At 42.8% G+C, this 22,610-nt stretch overlaps 1 protein-coding gene across 5 annotated transcripts; it reads left to right on the forward strand.

Annotated features, from left to right (window-relative positions):
- The first annotated feature begins 1,260 nt into the window (after window positions 1-1,260).
- Window positions 1,261-21,214, forward strand: grin1b (glutamate receptor, ionotropic, N-methyl D-aspartate 1b). Of its 5 annotated transcripts, XM_035530111.1 has the most exons (21): window positions 1,261-2,067; window positions 3,361-3,495; window positions 3,889-4,065; window positions 6,101-6,163; window positions 6,949-7,046; window positions 7,854-7,975; window positions 8,713-8,887; window positions 9,505-9,649; window positions 9,757-9,843; window positions 9,946-10,081; window positions 10,167-10,294; window positions 10,507-10,671; window positions 11,135-11,253; window positions 11,489-11,601; window positions 11,758-11,906; window positions 12,563-12,720; window positions 13,459-13,620; window positions 13,751-13,860; window positions 14,035-14,180; window positions 17,269-17,379; window positions 19,918-21,214. In XM_035530111.1, exons 1-21 carry the CDS (start codon window positions 1,819-1,821, stop codon window positions 19,981-19,983), a joined length of 2,814 nt encoding a protein of 937 aa, XP_035386004.1. In that variant the 5' UTR covers window positions 1,261-1,818; the 3' UTR covers window positions 19,984-21,214. The 5 variants fall into 5 exon arrangements, with proteins under 5 accessions (XP_035386004.1, XP_035386006.1, XP_035386005.1 ...); XM_035530113.1 differs by lacking the exons at window positions 17,269-17,379; window positions 19,918-21,214 and adding an exon at window positions 18,315-19,905 and having other exon boundaries at window positions 1,262-2,067; XM_035530112.1 differs by lacking the exon at window positions 6,101-6,163 and having other exon boundaries at window positions 1,264-2,067.
- Window positions 21,215-22,610: the final 1,396 nt, after the last annotated feature.

The following is a 22,610-nucleotide window of genomic DNA, read 5'->3' on the forward strand; positions in this document are numbered from 1 at the left end:
ACTGATATTTCATGTTCAGTCCTACTCTGCTGTTTGTGCGTCTGTTGAACTGAAGCAATGTCTTCATCCCCATCTGTGAATGACTAATGCAGTCCACGAGCAAGCATGTATTTGAGGACATATGATTAATCTGTGCTAAATATGTGCATTTTATCTTGCCTGCTCATTCTAAATCCAATTAATGTGTAAATCCCGTTAATGTGTGTCGGATATGATTGCTAAATCAGGAAATAATCGATTTTTTTTCTCCGTAACAATTTTATAGATTATTCCCACATAGTTTAGGATAGAGGGCTGAAAGACGTTCTCCTGATCCTGTAAAGGTCGCTCCATGCGCATGTGGGCCGAAGATACGGTGCGCGTGTGAGACTGCGTAAAAGAAGGATTATCAAACAATTCCACGCATGTCTGTCTTTAGTTGTGAATTTTTTTTCTTACTGTAGCCGTGGGTGATGTACTCCCAGTAACCAATGATGATGCAATCAACATGCAACGCCAAAAGGAAGCGTTAACCCTGACAAAATAACACATAAATAAATGTTTATTTAATGTTTTTTAATGTTCGTATCGTAAACTTTAATCAAATGGCTTTCGGAACGGACGCTTTGCTTTTCCCCTTCATAACAATCAAAAGCAGTTTTCATAATTGTAAATTATGCTGTCTAAAAAAAAAAAACCGACTTGCACCTCAAGCCAGAGATGCTTGTTTCCTTGGTAACGGGGGTCTCGTTGAATTTCCCGTCGCTCTCGCTGCTGTAGCGTTCTACGCCTATCGCGAGTGATGGATGAGGCAAACCTCTCATTGATTATTCCTAAAAGAAAGCATCCTGCTTTGCTTTTCTTGGGTATAAAACTGCTCTCTAGCCATTATAGTACCTGTACACATTAAATGTGGACAAATAATAGCTGGTGTTTCCTCTAGTAACATCATATGAAAGACTTTGTGAAAACATAGACCAGTGATGAATGATCATCTAGTCCGTGAAAACAAGCGTTTTTGTACAAGTTTTTGTAAAAATTTAGAAATATGTAGACATGCACTATATATGACACAACTCAAACTGAAATGTTTTCCTGACGAAATACCCACTGATGTCAAATTTTGACCCGGATTTATTATGAAATGGAAGTAAAATTACTTACACTTTCATGAAGGAAAGAAACATTTTGTGTAACTATAGCTAAGCAAAACATCATCTAATATGCCTGGTCACATGTAACCTGCCTACCTCATAGGAGGAAAACATACCGCATCTGTTAGCATTCTGTCAGTGCAGTAAAATTTCACCGCGTTAATGCAAATATTTCCAAGTTTATTCGAGCGTGACCGTTCATCCGTATCAGTCGTAATCTGGGAGTGAGCGCGCATTATTGCGCGGGCACAGTTTTAGTACCAAGGACAGCGGCTCACACTGAGCATCAGGTCACTGGACCCGCGGAAAAAGAGAACCTTGAATGGAACCACGTCAAGAGTGGGAGACCAGAAAATCTTAATCGAATCAAACCCGTCGCGCTCGACTTTGCTTTTATTACATTTGTTTTTGCTTGGTTATTTGTAAAGGCAGAATGAATGTTTGAGGCAAATATCAACAGGAAAGCGCATCATTAATGTCAAGGCGTGTTGGACGTTACGTTCTTAACGAGCGGGTTTCATTACCAGCGCGGAAAATGACACATTCCTCAGCAGAGTAGATTAATGTGATCACATTCCAGTGCTGCCAGGACGTGGTCGGCTGGGATCGGTTTACCGGGCTGTGTAATCAACGGACATCGCAACGCATACTCGTCCTGAATGACTCCACTTTGATCGAAGGCAAAATGCGTCTGGTATTGTTTGCGTTCCTCGTCTCTTGTTCCTGTGCAAGAGGTGGCTGCGAACCGAAGATTGTAAATATTGGGGCTGTCCTGAGTCAAAAGCGGTACGAACAGGTGTTCAAGGACGCGGTCACCCAGGCAAACAATATATATGGCAAAGATAAGTTCAAGATGAACGCAATCTCAGTCACCCATAAACCAAACGCGATCCAGATGGCACTCTCTGTGTGTGAGGACCTTATCTCAAACCAGGTAAAAGCTCAGCAGACTAAAAGCAACATTCTCTACTGGATGATACAGTCACTTTTGCAAAAAATTTAACAGATCATTATATTTGAGGCAGAGATGAGTAATATTTTTTAAAGAGTAGCAAAAGAAAGCTAGAAGCTTTCGTTTCTCCGAAAGAAAAAGTCACAGGTTTACCTCTAAATCGGATTATTTCTATTTTATATATACCTAAAAGGGCGTTGTTATTGTAGGGCTGTATTCTATATTATTCTAAATGATGATAACCTAAGACATTGGTATTCCTCACTTGTCTCGCAAAATTAAGGGAATGTACTTGGTTAATATTTATTTATTTTTTAGAATTAAATATTTACAAGTGAAATATTTCAGAACTGGATTATTTTGCAAAAGGTTTCGGTATTTATTATTATTAAATGTAAGTAAATTATTAAATAATTCTTTAATTAACTGAATTGAACTGAAATCGAATCCAATCAATAAAAAACGCAGCCTTGCCTATAATCACTTTGCAAACCTCTTAGAATTGTTCCCTAGAATACGTAGTATAAACATTTTATTCAGTCTCCCAAGAAGATGGAATTTTTATAATCTTCAGAGTTTAGACAGAATGTCGAATCTTGATGTTATTCACGACTAAAATGAGAGTAACCTACTCAACAGTAGCTATAAGATCCTTTTTGACCCTATTAATGCTCGACCGTTCCCTGCCTTAAATTGCCATGTTGAGGAGGCATAGAGCATCATGCACGCGCTACTACATGGCTGTTTTTTGTTTTCGGTTGTATAGCTTCACGGTTCTGATTGAATGTGTCCTACCTCGTAGTTTTGTAGGAGAGGTTTGCGACGATTGTGACACACCACTACTGTGGGCACATGAGGAATCTGAACGATGTTAATCAAATATTAACGCCCCTATCCGTGACTCCTGTACACAAAGTCCATTCCTTGAACCCACCTAGTCGCATTTAATGTAAAACGAGGCCAACATGGCGTCGACCCGTCGGATAACAGCTGCTTTGTTCTGCTGAACGAGGCTCTGGCAGAGCCTTAACCAGCGACGGAGATTCATATTATACGTTCTAACGTATCAGCGTGGACTATCATATAAACTGTTACGCATGCGCTGGCGCGTAGGCGTGAAAACACACACACACACACACACACACAAACTGTAAAACAATAATATTGACATTACCGTTGCTACTCATTGATGCTAACTGCAAATGAAAAGTTATTCTGTATATTTTTACCAGACACATTTCCAATCTGTATCTCCATCTGATCCTCTATTCTCAGGTCTATGCAATCTTGGTGAGTCATCCTCCGCAGTCCAATGACCACCTGACCCCCACACCAGTGTCCTACACGGCTGGATTCTACCGCATCCCTGTGGTGGGTCTCACCACCCGCATGTCCATCTACTCGGACAAGGTGAGCACGTGAGGATGGGCTCCCAGTACATGGCAGTTACCATGACAACCGCATCCCAGCATGCACACTGCTGGGCATGTGCAGGAATGTGTTGTCAGCGATACCATTGATCCTTGGTCATCTGTCAGCACTGTGGTCTTTTTAAATGGCTTTGCATGAAAAGTTCTTTCCAGTGGAGGTGGAGTTTCTGTGATTGAACCGTTATAAAGCAAATGCAGTTAATAGCACTTCGGTTTCCCTTGTGGCACGCTGACAGGAGGTGGTTGGGCATGCTGGTAAATTAATTACAGTTAAAGTAATTAAAATGTTCTTGAGTGTTACTGCCTGCAGGCCTTGTCAAACCTAGCAATGCAACCAGCACGCCCCCACCGTCTCTGCTTTGTTTATGTCCAGAGTATCCACCTGTCGTTCCTGCGCACGGTGCCTCCGTATTCTCACCAAGCCCAAGTCTGGTTCGACATGATGCGCGAGTTCCGCTGGAACCACATCATCCTGATTGTCAGCGACGACCACGAGGGCCGCGCGGCACAGAAGAGGCTGGAGACCCTGTTGGAGGAGAGGGAGACGAAGGTGAGACACGTGGGCCTGTTGACTCGCACGCTCCGGGGTGGATACACGCGAGTGCGCGCGCGCGCACGTACGTGTCTGCGTGTTCCTGTAACCAGTGCCTTAGAGGTCCTCTATGTACGTTAACTGTTTCCTTTTCTGTTGTGTAAGCACATTTCTTTCCATTGGCTAACATTTTTTATGCAAGAGGCATCAACAGCGTCTTAAGTGGTTTACCTGCAAAACTTTGTACTTTCTCTACTCATCTCACATTGCTTTTTGCCATAGTCAAATTCTCCTACGTGTCTCTCAATCCGCAACAGGAGCAAAATGAGGGACTTAACCTGGGGCTGTGCAAAAAATCAATGGCACGAGTCATGGGTATTTAATTACTGTGCCCAGAGGCTAGAGATCTGTGGGTGTCATGCATGGAAGATGAGCCTAATCTCTCTCTGAAAAAGTATGCATGATATTGGTTGTCTTTCGACCTCTGACTGGGAGCAAATGTTATTGTGCATTTGCTTTGGTGTTCATAATGATTTGGGGTATTGAGTTTAGATATCCATCCTTCTCAGTTTTGTGCTACGTTTTCTGAAACAAGCTGTGCATGTGAGACAGAAGCCTAGCATTTCTATCCTGTCTCAGCACATTTAAATGAACCTCAGTGCCACTGTAATGTCATGTGCAGTCAAGCCAGCCTCAAGGCCTGCTCATTTTAAATGCTGCAGTTTTCTTCTCTTCTGAAAACTCATCTGGGAAGACTCAGAAAACGCTGCAGGCTGCCTGTTTTACTCTCTGATCACAGGCTTTGAATGCACTGTGTGGTACAGATTTTGATGCAAATAATATAAAATTGTAATTAGCTTTGAATATATATGCTTGCTTTGAACATCTATCTGTGCTTTTCTGCTTGGATCTCTGACTCTTGAGCTGTAAATATGAGAAAACTTTTGCTTTTTTTTTTTCTTGTTCAGTTTTTTAAAACCTAATGAAGAGACATTTAAGTGTTGTAACAGGTCCTGAAATTGAACAAAGTTTGTAAGCACTTATGGTTATCTGGAGATTTGCTGCCGCAGTCATTCCCTTTCAAAAGCCTCCATCATCCCATTCAAATTAGAAATGAAAGCCTTAACGACAGCGTGTATAAGTGTGCAAGACTATAGAGCGTCAAAGGAAAACGGTTAAAGGCGAAACGATAATAAATGGTTTTTGAGTTTCAGTCTTCCATCGGTAGCGTGAGATAAACGACGTCGTTGCACACATCTACTCCCCTGTATTTGCTCTGCTAGGGATAATGTGCAGATTAAATGCAGTAGACAGACAGCAAACCTGTAGCTCTGTGTGCACAGATTTCCACTTTCCGTATTTCACATTTTGTTTATAAGCCTGAAATAAGCTGTCTCATCAAGGAGAGTTACAGAAGAGGGACGCATGAGTAGAGCCATGACGTGCAGTGGATTAGAAGTATGTGACTGATCTTGAGGAAGTGGATGGAATTTTTCCTACTGGTTTGGATGTCTTATGTCTGCTTCTCCATATCTGAGAGTGGTGATGAGCTACACATCATGGGCTGCAGTGGGTGTAGATTCATGGTGGTTTTTTTTGCAGACTTTTAAAGAGATGTTTGCGACTGCTGTTACTTGCACCATTGTTATTCATTTTCCCTTCAACCTCGACTCACTATTAAACAGAAGTCCTTTTAAATATGCATCATAACTAAAAAGACTATGACACATGGCTATATATTATTTAGAGTATTACATCAGGGAAACCGAAGAGGTTTCAGAAGTCTGTTATGCATTTAATTAGGTGTAGGTCAAATAAGATTAAAAAAACTTTCAGTGCAGTGAGTTTTTTTTTAAATAATATAATAAGGATTGGCTGGAGTTGTCTGCTCGCTGTGGTATTGCTTGATATTTTTGCAAGCCCCAGGGTTAGAGTTTCCCAGTTTGAAGCAGAAAAGTGGAGATTTGTTGGAATGCTTTACTGCACACCATTTATACCTGTTTATAATATTCTTCTGTGTCTGCATATTTTCCCTGTGCACATTATTCATCAGAGTAAAAACAGGAACTATGAAAACCTCGACCAACTGTCCTATGACAACAAGCGAGGACCCAAGGTATATTTGCATGGTCAATGCACGCCGCCCAACAGTTCTCTGAACGTAGCAACTAGAAACCAGTCGAATAAAGAAAAAAAGAAAAAAAAAAATCAACAAACAGATTCCAGAGAATCCTGCTAGCACGTCTATTTATGTTTGGGTTCTTTTTATGATTTCAATCGAGAATGGATTATTATTTTTATCTTTTCATTTTACAACGTATAATTTCAACAAAAGAATCGCCCCCCCCTTATCCCCCTCTTTTTTTATTTTCGTGTAAAGGAATGCATGTACTGAAGCCAGCAAGATTTGCAAGTCTGTTCTTTTGACACAGTGCGTGGAGATCTGGTCATGTGGGACAGGCACAATCCAGATGTTACTCCCACCTTTCTGCAACATTACTGCCTTTTTGCATTTTCCTTTGGAAAAGAAGCCACCACCACCACCACCACCACCCTGCTCCTTTTTCCTCCACCCGATTTTTGCTTTCCGGTTGCATCAATCTTCTCTTCTCTCTTCCTCTAACATGCACGCTCTTCCTTGGAGTCTTGTTTCCCTTCAGTTTGCATGCAAATAAATAAAAAAATTAAAAAATGCAGAACTTTTTTCTCCTCCGAGCTTCCTTTTTTTTTTTTTTTATTTTAAGCAGATTATCACGGAAACCTTTTTTGCTCCATTTTTCCCAATCCCTTCCAAAAAAAAAAAAAAAAAGTGAGACAAACACATCAAGTGTGAGCGCTGCAGAGCATGGCTCAGGCTGGCAGCAAGTTCATCATGCCACTGATCTTGTGTCCTAACTCCAGGCAGAGAAAGTGCTCCTGTTCAGTCAAGACACCAATCTGACCGCTTTGCTCCAGGAGGCCAAGGAGCTGGAGGCCAGAGTCATCATACTGTCTGCCAGGTGAGCTCGGTCACGCCCGTCACCTAATGTACTGGCAACATCAGTATAGAGAACGCCCCACCGTACAGGGCTCAGGACAAGTTCAGAATGATTAACTGGGCAATCCAAACAGTGTTTTGTCAGATTTTTTTTGTTGAAATATGTATATATAGGAATTGCTAAATATAGCCATTTACATCTATCTGAAGTTTATAATTTACTTAACAATTTCTGTTCCTGGAGCGCTTTAATTGCTCTCGCATTATTCTGAAATGCTGGCAGACTGTGGTAAAGGCCTTCTTAACCTGTGGAAATAATCTGAATTTGCATAAATATGCCTGTTCATTGTTGCCTTAAGTCCTGCCTGCAGTGTGAATTGGTTCAGGGCACTTGGAGATTTGAAAGTGTGTAACACAAGACCATGCAGACACTGTGTCAGCTGCTACATTGCAGAGCATGAGTGTAGCCCTTCCATCTCAGTGATAATGCAGCAAGTCGCATCGTCACAGACTTATAGCAATAGAAATCACATAGCGTAGCTGAATAGCTGAGACTCATAGCTGAGACTCAAACCTGCGTCCCAAAAGTAGGGTCTATCTGCACATGACTAATCAGTGCCTTTATTGCCTTGGATTAGCTCTTGGAAAGAAGTTATTGTGATTCCACATGACTTCCATTTAATATAAAGGGATCATTGGGAGAGTCTCTCAGTCGTTTGAGTCTTCCCGGGTTTGCCTTCTGATCCTTCACCTTCTTTAGCCCAACCATCATCTTGACGTTATAGTAGTCAGCATGTCCTCAGTACTAACATCCTCTATCCAATCACAGTGAAGACGAGGCTGCAGCCATTTACAAAGCAGCACGCCAGCTCAATATGACAGGCTCTGGCTACGTGTGGCTGGTCGGAGAAAGGGAGATGTCTGGTAAAGCACTGAGTGAAGCTCCAGATGGTATGTACTTTTCCACCACTGCATCCCTATCTCTCTCTCTCTCTCTCTCTCTCTCTCTCTCTCCCTCTCTCTCACTCTCTCTCTCTCTCTCTCTCCCTCTCGCTCTCTCTCTCTGTCACAGATTGTGCAACAGATTGGGCGTGTTGGCCTTAGTGCTTTTATATAATTACAGTTTGATATCCACATCGGCAAACCAGTGTCTGTGCTGTACTTTTGTGTTTGAACATTTAAACATCTACGTGTTTAAAGGTTTTAAACACATTGATCTTCTGCTCATTGTATTGTGCTCTATGTCTAACGCTTAATTTGTTTCATCTTTAAGTGTGTGTCCTTTCTTTCAGTAGACTACAAATGATGCAATAGAGAGTTGTGGTAATCCATGTTGGTTTGAATGCACGTACATTGTTACGGTTTGGCTGTCATGAGTTTATTTGTAAGTGGTGCTTTGCTACCGCCACATTGAAGTGTGAATACAATGGTAAGATACAACCGCATTTTCTTTCTGCCCCCCTCCCAGCTTCTGTACGCACAAGTAATCTTCCCATCGCTGTCTTCTCAGTGTCCACTCTGTCCAACCTCCCCCCCCCCCACACCTGTATGTCACATAGCCCTCCCTGTCAGCCTCGAGCATTCTTGATAATCCTGTGCACGTCTTTCTCTGCTATGTTGTCTTGGACTGAGATTTTTTGCGTTTGTGAACCTTTGCCCGACGTCATGCGCTGTTGTCAACCGGGCAGGCTTGCTTGGCCTCCAGCTAATCAATGGCAAGAACGAGTCAGCCCACATCTACGATGCCGTGGCTGTGGTGGCCCAGTCCATCCAGGAGCTCTTTGAGAAGGAGAACATCACGGAGCCGCCCCGGGGCTGTGTGGGCAACACGAACATCTGGAAGACCGGGCCGCTCTTCAAACGGTGAGGCCCGGAGAAGCGGATGTGCGGCTGCTGCTTCGCTCTCACTGTGCCATCTGCTCTGGTGCATCACCGTGCTTTAGCGCCGGCGCTGGCGCGCGCTCCGGCTTTCGCACTGAAAATATTGAAATAAACAAGCCACGCTCGAGGCATACGTGAAAATTAAGGTTTCAGGGTAGATTAGTATAAACATGCCATGGGATATGTAAGGCGTCTGAATGAATTGGTCACGACTTATAGGGGGCGCAAGGATAACACTTTACAAACACAGACCAGACCTGTTAAATCGCACTGAGAATGTGATATTTTGAGTCCAGCATGAACCTCACGTCAGACCCAAGCCTGGCATGTTTGTGTTTGTATTAGTGTCATATCCTTGCAGACCTCCTTCTTTCCTGCCTGTGCAATATCGGCACACTCTAACCCCATCCACCCCTGGGAACGGTCCTTATCTTTGATGCCTCCACCAGCACTCTCCATCCAAAATGTGAAAAAAACCCAAAAAACACTGTCATTCTCGTCAGTGTCTGTATCGCTTATCGCCACTGAAGAGAGAGAGAGAGAGAGAGAGGGCAAAGGGTTTTGTGCTGTCTCTCACTCGACTCTCGACCCCCTCCTAGAGTGCTGATGTCATCCAAGTATCCAGATGGCCTAACAGGCCGTGTGGAGTTTAATGATGATGGGGACAGGAGGTTTGCGCACTACAGCATCCTCAACTACCAGAAGACCCGTCTGGTGCAAGTTGGCATGTACAATGGCTCGCAAGTATGTGCTCACCTCTGCCTTTTTAGAAACAGCACCGTACGGCAATGTGACACTTACAGCCATTCGAAAAAGACACCTCTCTGACAAATCTTTTATCAACCTTATAGGTTGTGATGAACACTCAGAGGAAGATCATTTGGCCTGGAGGAGAGACTGAGAAACCAAGAGGCTATCAGATGTCAACAAGACTGAAGGTGTCTATTGATCTGTTTTACAGTAGCTCATTAACGGTTTTGCCAAAACGTCTCGCGTTTGTTTTGGCATGGAGAAACTTAAGCCTTTTGCGTCCATGGTAGATTGTCACAATTCACCAAGAGCCCTTTGTTTACGTGAAACCAACCCTCCGAGATGGAACCTGCAAGGAGGAGCACACTGTTAATGGAGTTCTGATCAAAAAAGTGATCTGCACTGGCCCAAATGAGACTATTCCAGGTAAAAAGATGTTGCACTGATAGATATGTTTATGCCTGGATTTGATCTGGATGAATAAAATTGGCTGGCTTGCGCTTTTGTATAGGTCGGCCCATAGTGCCTCAGTGCTGTTATGGATTCTGCATTGACCTCTTGATCAAGCTTGCAATGACAATGAACTTCACCTATGAAGTGCATCTTGTGGCTGACGGAAAGTTCGGCACCCAGGAACGCGTGAGTAATATGAGCTCATTGATTTGCCTTCAGCCCCCTCGAATTCCCTGTTCCATTTTTCCCAAGGTCACTGCTGAGTTATGACGTCTGCTTCTGAGGGTGTGTACAGCTAACAGAGCCATTGCTCACAGGTGTAATTATGATTCACTGGCATCGCTGGGAGCCCTTCAAGTGTGACAAATTACAGAATGTGATTTACGCTCTGTTATCAGGTTAATAACAGCAACAAGAAAGAGTGGAATGGCATGATGGGTGAACTCCTGGGTGGCTTGGCAGACATGATTGTGGCTCCACTCACGATCAACAATGAGCGAGCCCAGTACATTGAGTTCTCCAAACCCTTTAAGTACCAAGGGCTTACCATCCTTGTCAAAAAGGTAGGGTGAAATGGCATGTAAGATACTCAGCACCACAAACACAATATTTAATGCCAAGGGAAATGAAAGTCATGCCCCACATTCTCAGCAAAGCATTTGATAAAGATGCTGTAATAAGAAATGTAATAAGGCCCAGAGCTGGGGTCAAATTCATTTAAACCTTGTCACGAAAAAGCAGTTAAAGTTTGATTAATTACGCAAAAACTCCCCAGAGAACTGGACGGGAGATGTTCTGCCTAGAAATATTTTACAGCTCTTCTCATTAATTAATTTCCCGTAGCTGAGCATATCTGCGCACAGAAAACTGTTTTGAAGCCACTGTTAGGTCTTTGGGCTAGAATCTATTAATACACCTACTGTGAGTCCAACTGCAGAAAGTGCTAGATGCTCCATATGGTGGCACATTTGCTAGCGTGGGTGTTGCTCGTTCGCGCTGTGAATAATGCCATGTGGTCAAATGCAGGAAATCCCGCGCAGCACATTGGATTCGTTCATGCAGCCCTTTCAAAGCACTCTGTGGCTACTGGTGGGTCTGTCGGTCCACGTTGTGGCGGTGATGCTCTACCTATTAGACCGTTTCAGGTAAAAGAAGCTCTGCTTTTTTCTCACCACCCACCACGGCAAATGCATGCCACATTCACGCCACCCCTGCCAGCTCCTGCGGGGAGCACTGAACACATCAAAGGAGTTCATGTCAAATGACATGACGAAATGACGACAACATCTGTAGAGCAATGCCCACTGAGGTTTGCAAGAAAATGGCTTTTCTTTTCGTTTTCTTCAAGCCTCTTGGATTAACGTGCGCTTCGATCCACAGCCCTTTCGGAAGGTTTAAAGTGAACAGTGAAGAGGAAGAAGAGGATGCCCTCACCTTATCCTCGGCTATGTGGTTCTCTTGGGGCGTACTGCTGAACTCCGGCATCGGAGAAGGTACCCGCCAGCCAAGAGTATTACTTACTCAAACACGTCTGGCATAGAAATACACCCATAACACGGGATTGATTTTGTAGCGGACATAAATCATCCCTCTTTTTTTCCCTCTATCCTCTCCTTCCTCACTACGTCTCTCTCATCCTTTATTTACAGGGGCCCCTCGAAGCTTCTCGGCGAGGATTTTAGGTATGGTGTGGGCTGGTTTTGCTATGATCATAGTCGCATCTTACACTGCCAATTTGGCAGCCTTCCTAGTGCTGGATCGGCCTGAGGAGCGCATTACCGGCATCAACGACCCCAGGGTGAGCTCACCAAGAACAGGGTGACCTCACTGCATCAGTAAAGTGCACAGAAAACAAACACATCATTTGTGCTGCCCACACATCTCATGTTTTACATGGTTCAGCATCAGGGGCATGTAATTAGGTCGGTCAAGGACCCAACAAACCTCTTAATCTCAGTATATTTTTAGATCCCTTTGTAAAAGCACAGGGAACCTCTGCTCTACCTACCCTACTGATGTGATCAGTGAATGTACATATCAAAGAGATAATGCAGGGGTTAGTTCAGCTATACTTTGCAGCATAATCAGGTATGTGGCATGCTGGGGTTATTTTACACAGCAGGCTCAAGGCATGCTGGGAACCATCGAATGACACAAATGCTCCCAGCGGTAGCTGTTCAACATGCTGGATGCTGGGGCATGCCTGCTTTCATTTTAGGACATGCTTACCTTGGCTTGCCCTATTAACTTCCACCATCCAAACCACCCCCCCCCCCCCCCCCCCCCCGGGCCCCAGCTTCCTGTCACTGGTAAATGTTGCCATGCAGAAAAAAAGTCTGACTTCATGCCTCTAAAACCAGCAGGCTAATTCACTGAGAAGCACTTAAGGTGGACAATCGCTTTGGTGATTGTACGTGACTTGGATTATCTCCCCCTGTGCCGGTGCCAATGCAGCTGCGAAACCCATCAGACAAGTTCATCTATGCCACGGTGAAGCAGAGCTCGGTGGACATCTACTTCCGGCGCCAAGTCGAGCTCAGCACCATGTACCGCCACATGGAGAAGCACAATTATGAGAGCGCCGCTGAAGCCATCCAGGCAGTGCGAGATGGGTGAGTCACCTCTCTGTTCAGCCCAGTGGTTTGCGCCGAGGGGTTAGCAGCGCCTGTGGGAATTGTGCTAGTCCGTTCTTTGTTTTCTTAGATAATGCAAATGGGGAGACTAACAAAAAGGACATAGGGAGTAACATAACCATGTTGGATTTGGGCCAGAAGATCAATGGAACAAAAAAACAGGTTCATAAACATAGCAGTGACCGGACTGGGACAAAACAGAAATTAGCAGCAACTCCGTTGTTCCATTCCAAGTGTGGTCCGAGAGATAAAAAGGAACATCAAAGAAATGTATACAATACCTCAGTCCATGTTACCCAAGTGATGCGAGACACACTCTTTAGGTGAGCAAATAAGAAGTTGAATGTGGATAACCCAGTGCTTTGGGTTATTCACAGAACCCATATTGACGAGAATACAAAGCAGGTTAGGGAGTTGCACTTGAAAGGGTGACATTCATAAATCATTGTGATACTTCACAGCTTGGACTAACACTAGAGGGCCAGTGTTGTTTAGGGCCTGTTGGAGGAAAAAAGAAACTGAAATCAAAGTTTTCATCGACTAAGTGAACAAGACTTGAATTAATTAGGTTTAGAGGGTTCACAGTAGTTTACACAACTGTGTCCTCAATCCAAAAAGACTTCTCAAAGTCTCACTCTTTCACATAACCAATCGTGACTCGGTTGGCGAGGAGCTGGAGAGGCACAGTAATGTGCTCCTGTCTCCGCCCTGCCCTAGCAAACTCCACGCTTTCATCTGGGATTCAGCCGTGCTGGAATTTGAAGCCTCGCAGAAGTGTGATCTGGTCACCACGGGGGAACTGTTCTTCCGCTCGGGATTTGGCATCGGTATGCGAAAGGACAGCCCATGGAAGCAAAACGTTTCCTTGGCCATTCTCAGGTAAGCCCACCCGAGAGTAGTCTTATGCTGTCTCTGGTCTTTGGCTGCTTCATTCCTCAGCCTGATTTATCTCACTAAGTGGTACCAGTCAGAATGGCTGAACTGATAAATGTGTCATCTAAACCATCAGTTCCCATGAGAATGGTTTCATGGAGGACCTGGATAAAACCTGGGTGAGATACCAGGAGTGTGACTCCAGGAGCAATGCGCCAGCCACACTCACCTTTGAGAACATGGCAGGTATGGTTCAAGCAGAACCTATGATATACAAATGATTCTTTCTCTTCACTGAATCACCACTATCACAAGTTCTATTTATCTAAATCTCTGGAAATCCTTATATAGCTTATGGGTTGTTCTTGGATTTTATTGCCTCTTTTAAAACATTGAGACTGTGCAATGGCTGCTTTGCAGGTGTGTTTATGTTGGTTGCTGGTGGAATCGTTGCCGGGATCTTCCTCATCTTTATTGAGATTGCATACAAGCGGCACAAGGATGCTCGTAGGAAGCAGATGCAGCTGGCTTTTGCAGCAGTTAATGTTTGGAGGAAGAACCTACAGGTATGACTGCCCCTCTGTGGGCCTTTTACTGAATGCACACTGCTGCTACCTGCTAGCTTCCTCACAATACATGGGGACTAATTATTTTCTTCCAGTGCTATGTAACATATCAGTTTAAGGGCTACGTTGAAAAGATAATGTTGAGATAAACATGGACACATCACTCAAACAGTGCAGCTAGTTATAGTGAGATGCATGTTCAGTTCCTGACCTTTGCAGAAGCCAAAGGTCAAAAGGTTACTTTTAAACTAAAAGGGTTGTGCATCACGGAGACCAACTTAATGACAAAATGTTTATGTATGTTTATGTATACTTTATTTATAATAATACTTGCGAGAGATAATTGATAAAAGACAACTGTAGTGAATGAATACTCTATTAGCCTACAGTAGACTTTGACTGTAGACTAGGATGAAAAAATGTTGTGCAAATCTGTATAATGTTCCTTGGTACAGTGACACTGTGATTATGATCTTATGAGCAGTTCACTGCAGATCCATGCTAAGGATCAATTCCTTCCACGTCTTCCACTGTCCAATCAGCTCGCACCTTGAGGAAACAGCTTCTCCATACTCCTCTACAAAGTTTCCACTGGGAGGAGCAATGCACACACACACACACACACACACACACACACACGCACAGACGCATAAGGCAGACGCATGCTGGGCGTTACTCTAACAGAAAGGCCACGTGAGGTGAGGGTCCCAGTGGGGTTTCCGTGGAGATCAGACGCTTGTTCTGCCTGTGCTCAGATCTTCTGCCCTTGGTGGCAAAGCCCTAGGCTGGGCCTGTACATGCTGGGTCACTGGCCTGCAATCAGCAGGAAGCTGGCGAAAAGGAGGACGGCCCCCCCCCGCACCCACTGAAATGCCCAGCTGAAGTTCTAATGGCTCCACCACCACAGTTTCTGTAGACATCAGACACACTGCTGAGGATGACTGCAGCCCAAATCAGTAATATTAAAACTGCACACTATGGAACTATAGATTTTTACGTGAGCCAGTTAATATGGATTTCATTCTTTAATGGTTGACCTTTAGACAAATATTGCACCACAAAGCAACACAACCCCTCCCTCCCTGACTCAGAGAACTGCACAGTGATAATGCCCACAGCTTTCTCTTGAGGTCTTTCAGAAATACAAGCTGAACAGTGTTTGTATTGGATTACCTGCCTAACATCAGTGTTTTGGCCTGAAGGCTGTTTACATCCACTAGTGTCCAAAGACATAATGGCATGGCTATTCTGCCCACACATCCCACCCACAAAAAGTCCAGGGGCTAACACTGATGAGGGTGTATAATTAGAATGAATCTGGATTTTGTTGTTTTCTTTCCCAATCTATTTTTATATGAGCCAAAGGAAAAAGAACAAAATATCACAGGATATGACATGTGGATAGATAGGTATATGAAATGAATTGACACACAGACGGTGGATTTGAAGCACCAGCGAATAAATTTCCCATCGAAAGGCAGAATCATTCATGCCACGTGGCAGTGTAATGCTCATGCCATGGTGTGCAGCGCAGCAGGCCATCGAAGCTTCCCGCCTCACACGGTACCTGTCCTAATGCATGACCGCTCGCATCTGCCCTGAACACATTTGCACTTCAGAACGATGCAGACCAGGTGCAGATCGAGCACCAGCTTGCTCGGAGCCGGCTGGGCGCTGCCGGCCGGCTCCGAGACGCCGGCTCATCAGAAGGGTTTCAGACGCAATGGATGAAAGTGGCGAGCACTCCACACAGTCACGCTTTCTCTGCATCTGAGTTCCTCCATGGGGATAAAAGGCAAACAGGAAGGTCACTCATTGGTTGAAATGTTAACGTGTGTACTGTGATGGAGAAACCCTACTATGCTGCCTTGGAGAAAGAACAAACATGTCCCAGCCTGTGTAGTCAGAAATATGCTTGCACCGTTGTATTTTTGTAAGAACTTCAGAATGCACTTTATTCTACAGGTTTGTTTCAGCTTATGATAAGGGATTTCTTTTTATTGGCAACTTAACTGAAGGTCAGTCAGTTGGTTCAAATAAATGGTTCAAATAAATGTGTAAGTAATATGTGACTCTTGAGCTACTGCTTAGCAAATAAATTTTTAGTACTGTAAAATAAAGTGCAATAAAAATATTTATGACCCCCCCCCTCCCCAATCTGGTTTTGGTTCACACCTTTGTCAAAGTGAGTGTCAACTAGGTGGGATCAGGTTCTAATTGGGCAAACCAGGAGGCCCAAGTCCAGTTCTAAGACTATAAAGGACGGAGCCGGCTAAGGTCAACTGTCATGTCATTCATCTTGCATTTTCCTTTTCGGGTTCATGTACTGCATGCGTTCTGGTTGAAGTCACCTCCCCTTCTCCCTGGTATTATCCTGCCCCTCTTATGAGCCCTAACAATCCTCCTTTGCTGCCATAGCCATTATACTCATGCCGTGGGTATAATGGTAAGAGACTGTGTTGAGTTTCAATTTCGATTACTTCGTCATCGGTTATTCATCCCCCTCACCCCATGAAACAGTCGAACCACTCCTACCTTTATATACACCAAAAGAGATGATTCTGTCTGTCTTGATTGCTCTCATTTTGCCCATTTCCTTTGCTAATGCTTTTTGCTTTCCATTACAAAGAAGTAAGAACTGGGAATGGCTTTAATTTTCATCCCGCCATTCTCAGTAGCCCTCTTCCCCTCTGGAGTCTCAGGATTGTATGAGTATATGAGAAGACTTTTGTAAGTATCTCTCAACATAGTGCGTGCCAGCATCCTTCTTCTGTATGAAAGCACTGTATTGTGCCTCAAAGCCAGGACGACGATGCAGAGTGAATAGGAAACGCTATGTTGATTTTAGCTTAAGCCTTTTGATGATAACAGCTGAAGACAACCAAAAAAATCTTTTAGCAAGAGACAGTTTATTATATATATATATATATACACACACACACACACACTGGATACAAGTAGTATTAGGAGAAGAGCATTACAGTCGCAGTAGAAGTATTGGTGGGTGGTGACGGTTGGAGACTTAAACCAATACACTCCTCCAGAAAACGTAAATAATTGTTCTACATATACTGTATATTTATTTTAGGATAGGAAAAGTGGTAGAGCAGATCCAGAGCCCAAAAAGAAAGCCTCTTTTAGGTCCGTCAGTACCACCTTGGCCTCCACCATCAAGAGACGTAGGTCCTCCAAAGACACGGTAAGGAGATGAAGAAATGACACCCTGCCCTGTACTTCTCTCTGCTCTCTCTCCTATCCACCCTTCACTCTCACTCCTTTTTCCACCTCCTGTTTCTCTCACTCTCTCTCCCTCCTCTCCCCTGTCGCCTCATCTCTCCTCGCAAAACAACCCGAACAAACCAAAAACGACGTCTCATCTCAGACTCTCTTCACCCTCACACATGGCGTTGTGGTCATGGCCACATGTCTGTCAGCCATCAGTGCACCATCCAGACATCTGTTGGGAAAGCCCAATCAGGGATTTAGTCGTTAGCTGTAGGGAGCCATGCTGTTGAAGGATGCAGGTTAAGACTGAGTTCTGGGCCTGTGGGTATGACCTTGAACTTCAATTTTACATTAGCACCATACACAAAGGCAGGCCAAGGTAGATTCAGGGGTCAAGGTAAAAGCCTAGGCTGGAACTTCTCCCGAGCCTATCCTGGATGGGACTTTATTTTGACGCTCCGACATGTTTTTATTCATTTACTTCTTTGGTTCTTTCTTATATGTGTGCGTTGTCCTCCTCTTCACTGCTCAGTCTTGTAAAAAAAAAGGGTTTCCATGTTTTTCCACCTCCCTTTAGTTGTCCCATTTTATGTGGTTGGTGTCACACACAAAGTCACATTTCCTTTACGTCTCACACAGTGCACGGTTAATTGGCTAAACAAAAGCTAGTACATGACATTGAAATAAACATGAATATTCCCTCAACAGGTCTACTTCCCTGTTTATTTTTAACCACCAAATGTCTTCTTTGCAGCATTACCAAGTCTTGTACGCTGTGAGTTTCATTTCCAGGAGACATTCCACGGATGGGTTCTTGGGTCCAGGCTGATAAAGTATTGTGCTGAATGATATAACTCTCTACAGGATGCATTCCTACCTGCACCTGTCCAGTCTTTCATGTTTCCACAGGTCCAGCAAGTGCCAGCAACCACATTAAAGAGCATCGGTCCCTGGGGAGGCAGTGCACACAATCCCAACAACAGCTATTTTTAATACAGGCCACCGTATTATCGCATTGATCTGTCCCTTTCAGTTAGCATACTCTTCAGTTTTTATGTTTGGTTTTCTGGTTCTGACTGTCAATGTCCTGGAGTGATATTGTTTATGTTCAGCATGTAAAGACTCCATTTATGTGTGAAATGATACCAAAAAATGTCTTCACTTTTGCCATTTAGACATCTGACATAAACAATATCGCCAAAGGGATAACATTTCTGTTCTTTTTGCTATCTCCAAAGCATCCCAGGTCATTTGCATCTGAAAACAAAATTAAGTCAAATAAGATGGAAAATTTGCTCTCGCTTAGATATGAGGAATAGGTGAAATGTAATGGATAATATATCAGGAAAAGGATAATACTATATTTATTTCATTTGTTCATACAGGATTTAAGAAACATGTTTTTAGCCTATTCTATCCTGTCACATCCTAACAAGCTTATTGTGTTGGTAGCACTAGACATATAGCATGCAGACCTTCAAAGATGACACAGATGTGGCATTTAGAAAGGACTTCAGCAGGCCTCTAGCCAAACAAATGAAGCAAAAACATCCCTCTGAACTGATGTGTACCCATCTCAGTCCTTATCATCATTTTCTTTTATATGAGTGTTTTTTATAAATGGATTTGAATGGAGTTTTAAATGTCGGTGTCTACACCACATGCCACACTGCCTCTCTCTTCCTCTACCAGCATGACTCCTGTGGTTGTTGTAGACTTAGACTCCTTGTGCCGTTTGCCTGTCTGCAGACAGGGAGCGCTGTCGGCTGTGATTCGGAATGCTGATACTCGTAAATGCTGTTGCTGTCAGTGAGGCCATCCCCAACCAACATGCTGTGCCCAAATTTACAATGCTGACCATTATTTTGTGAAAAGATGAAAAGATTACAATTCATGGTTGCACCTCCCCAGGATTCAATGTGGCATGACACAACTCTGCATTGCCTGTACATAAATAAAATAATCATGTTGTTAAGATATAATATTGCATTTAGTGGGTTATTAGATTATATTAAAGTAATAATCCAAACTGATATTACATTCATATTAAATTGCCCTTCAGTGATGTGATGCGCTCAATAAATTGCTTGAAGGAACAGAATTTCAGGGCTCGATGCTGCATGATGTGTAGTCATTGCATGGCATTAGGACAGTTACTATGGTGATAGGCCTAATATGTCTTGGTCAGGTAAATAATTACCTTTGGGCAGAGAGCCTCTGGATCTCACAGTTATGTCGTTAGAGCTTTTTAAAGAGACATTTCCAGCTCAAGATATAAGAGGAGTGCAGCATGATCAATCGGTGCACTCGAGACCCAGAGAGAGCTTGTCCCTGTCCTGACTGAGGCTGTTCCAGTCAGGGACCAAACACAGCTTGGATGGGGGATTTGCCTCATTAATGACAGCTAATCACAGGTCAATGGTTATTAGTTGTTTTTTCTTTGTTACTTGTGCTGATGGGAAAAAAAAAAAAAATTACTCCTCTGTTTTGTTTGTGTCCCGTTCATCTATAGCCATATCCAACGGACATTACCGGCCAACTCAACCTGTCAGACCCCTCTGTGAGCACAGTGGTGTGAAGGCCAACATGCCGCGAGACAGAGGGGCGTAGTCAGAGAGAATAAGAGAGCCAGAGAGAGAGGGAGGCACTTGATGGACTAGAAAAGGAGGACATGGCTGGGAGAAGCAGACTGACATTTGTGCCAGACCTGCTGATCCTTAACTCCTGCTGCCACATGACCATGTGATCTAGACGACATTCTCACCGAACAAAAACCCCCGGTGAACACACACACACACACACACACAGAGGCGCCTAAATATACCAAACTCACACTCTTTCCAAACTTTCCACTCTGCTATGCTGCACACTCCTCCAGTTATTCACCCCCAAATAAAAACACCCAGATGTTCTGTCTCATGTTGCTGTGCTTTCTGAACCCACTCACACATGTGGGAGCACATATATACGCAGTCATAACTAACACAAGTTTAATCTGTGCCATCACACTATGTTATTATGAAACGTTAGCCTTATCTCAGTGTGAAAGCATACTTTCCTCCTGTGTCCTACATAGCTATTCTTTTTATGTGTTCCCACCTCCACGTATCCACACATTCTCAATATATGCGTAACCATCTGAGCTCCGGCTTTTGCTGATACTACAGTGTATTTCATTTACGTGGCGACTTTGTTATTCCAAACACAGAATATATCTTTGACTGCTATTTGTATTATTAGAGTAGGCAATAGCTAAATCGTATGTGTGAGGTGGACCAGGCAGCCATGTAAATAGCGCTGACGGTTCAATGCTGTTTGGTACGGCTGGGTTCTTTTTGCACTTTGCTGACATACAGCTCTCTCTCTCTCCACTGACTTTCCCAAACACACATTCCTAAAATTGTCCGGATCACTTTAGTCAATGATACTGTGCACTCTTGATAGATTTTCCTTCCTGTTTTTTATGTTAAGTTTTTCATTTTTTCGACATTAGTCTTTCTTAATACAAATTTGATCTCTGTGTTTGATGAGGTCTTTTCAGAAAACACATACAAAATGTAGCAGAACTCTTTTTTTAATTGAACAACTTGGCATTGTGACTAAAACTAATGAAAGGAAAGTGGCATAGGTAATGATACAGCTGTTGTTACAGGTTGTTTTGAGCAGTGTCCTTATTTGGTTTTCTTTCATTCTCTGATTGAAATAACCTGTAATGATTTCTTTACCATTTTACGAAAGTTGGTAGCATGGCTCTTTCTGCTACCAAAAGGGAACCTTTCATTCAATTTAATCACTGTTGTATTACATTTGTATCTTTTATATATATATATATATATATATATATATATATATATATATATATATATATATATATATATATATATATATACATACACACACACACACACACACACACAAACACCTGCATATTTTCATATTTTCTTTATTCTTGTCATAACTGCTGAAGGTCACCTGTAAAGAGACCATAACATTGTCAAAATAGTCTTTTTCTGTGGCTTGTAATGGTAGTGATGATGATTAGAACATTTTATAGCACTTTTGTCTTAAACAATCATTCCAGGGGCTTTGCTAATTGATGAACATGAACTATGTTACATATGTTATGGAACAATTTTGTAAGATGGAAATATTAAATGGAGCAGTTATTTTTTTGTGTAATAGAGATAGTACCAAGTAGATCTTTGTACATTGTCAATAGTGTTGGCTCTTGGGTTGCCAGGTTTTTACTGTGAACATCAAATCAGCTTCAAAGCAGAAAATAATCAGTATAATGCTTAAGGATTAAGAATAGTATTTAACTGTGGCTCAGTGAAAATATATTATGACCTAAATTGACAAAGATGGTTTCTTGATATAAAAATTATATTTTATCACAAAATGATCAGAAATTGATTTTTTATTCTGAGCATGGCATACATCTGTTACGATGTTGGGAAAAGAAATTGTTTAGCAGGTGCTGCTGGGAGCTGTAGTGTGTGTAGGAGAGGTGCACTGTTGACATAGACATATGTTAAAATAACATGGGACAGGCCTAGTAGAACATGCAGCCATGTAGCCTGTCCAGTCCACTGTTGCACTCAAACATTGTGATCTTCTGTATCTTTGGGGCTTTAAAGGTATTTTAATATAGTTAAACTGAGCTGCCATTATGTTTTGTACTACCAAATGTGCTTTTGAAGGTCATTTCTGCTCAGAAGAAAAAAAAATCTATTGAATTCAAATGATGATTAAGATATATGTTGAAAATGTATAAACTGATACTGTTATGTGTCAATAAAATATATCAGATGAAAAACTGACAAAATAGAATTTTGAATGTGACTTTTGCATAGTTATTCTACGTTGATATTGCAGCTCACTACTTTACTTTTCCCTGTGATTTTCTGCATGTCGCATGAAGGAATCAATAATCAAGTTGAATTTTTTTCTTTCTTTACTTTTGGAACTACCTGAAGTTGTATGCCAGAGGCTTCAATAACAGTACATTAGGTAAACAGGTAAAGAGGTCTTACAACAAAGTAACCAGCAAAGGTCAGCTAGCCCTCATCAGTGAGTAGGCTGCTCTGCCTGACCTTTAGCACAGAAAACATTGTTTAGGCTGGGCTTGACCATATTGCTCATCCAATTGTATTTGCAGTATGTGAGCACTTTATTTACTGTAAATTGCTTATTGACCTCTGCATA

This window comes from Electrophorus electricus, chromosome 9 (genome assembly GCF_013358815.1).
Source record: "Electrophorus electricus isolate fEleEle1 chromosome 9, fEleEle1.pri, whole genome shotgun sequence".
NCBI classification, from domain to species: Eukaryota; Metazoa; Chordata; class Actinopteri; order Gymnotiformes; family Gymnotidae; genus Electrophorus; species Electrophorus electricus.

What these genes read in the sequence shown, in the direction of transcription:
- grin1b (XM_035530111.1), top strand. Translation starts at nt 1,819, where the DNA reads ATGCGTCTGGTATTGTTTGCGTTCCTCGTCTCTTGTTCCTGTGCAAGA. An exon ending in GCATGTACAATGGCTCGCAA is followed by an intron (nt 9,650 to 9,756) that starts GTATGTGCTCAC and finishes TCAACCTTATAG; the next exon opens with GTTGTGATGAACACTCAGAG. An exon ending in GAACTCCGGCATCGGAGAAG is followed by an intron (nt 11,602 to 11,757) that starts GTACCCGCCAGC and finishes CTTTATTTACAG; the next exon opens with GGGCCCCTCGAAGCTTCTCG.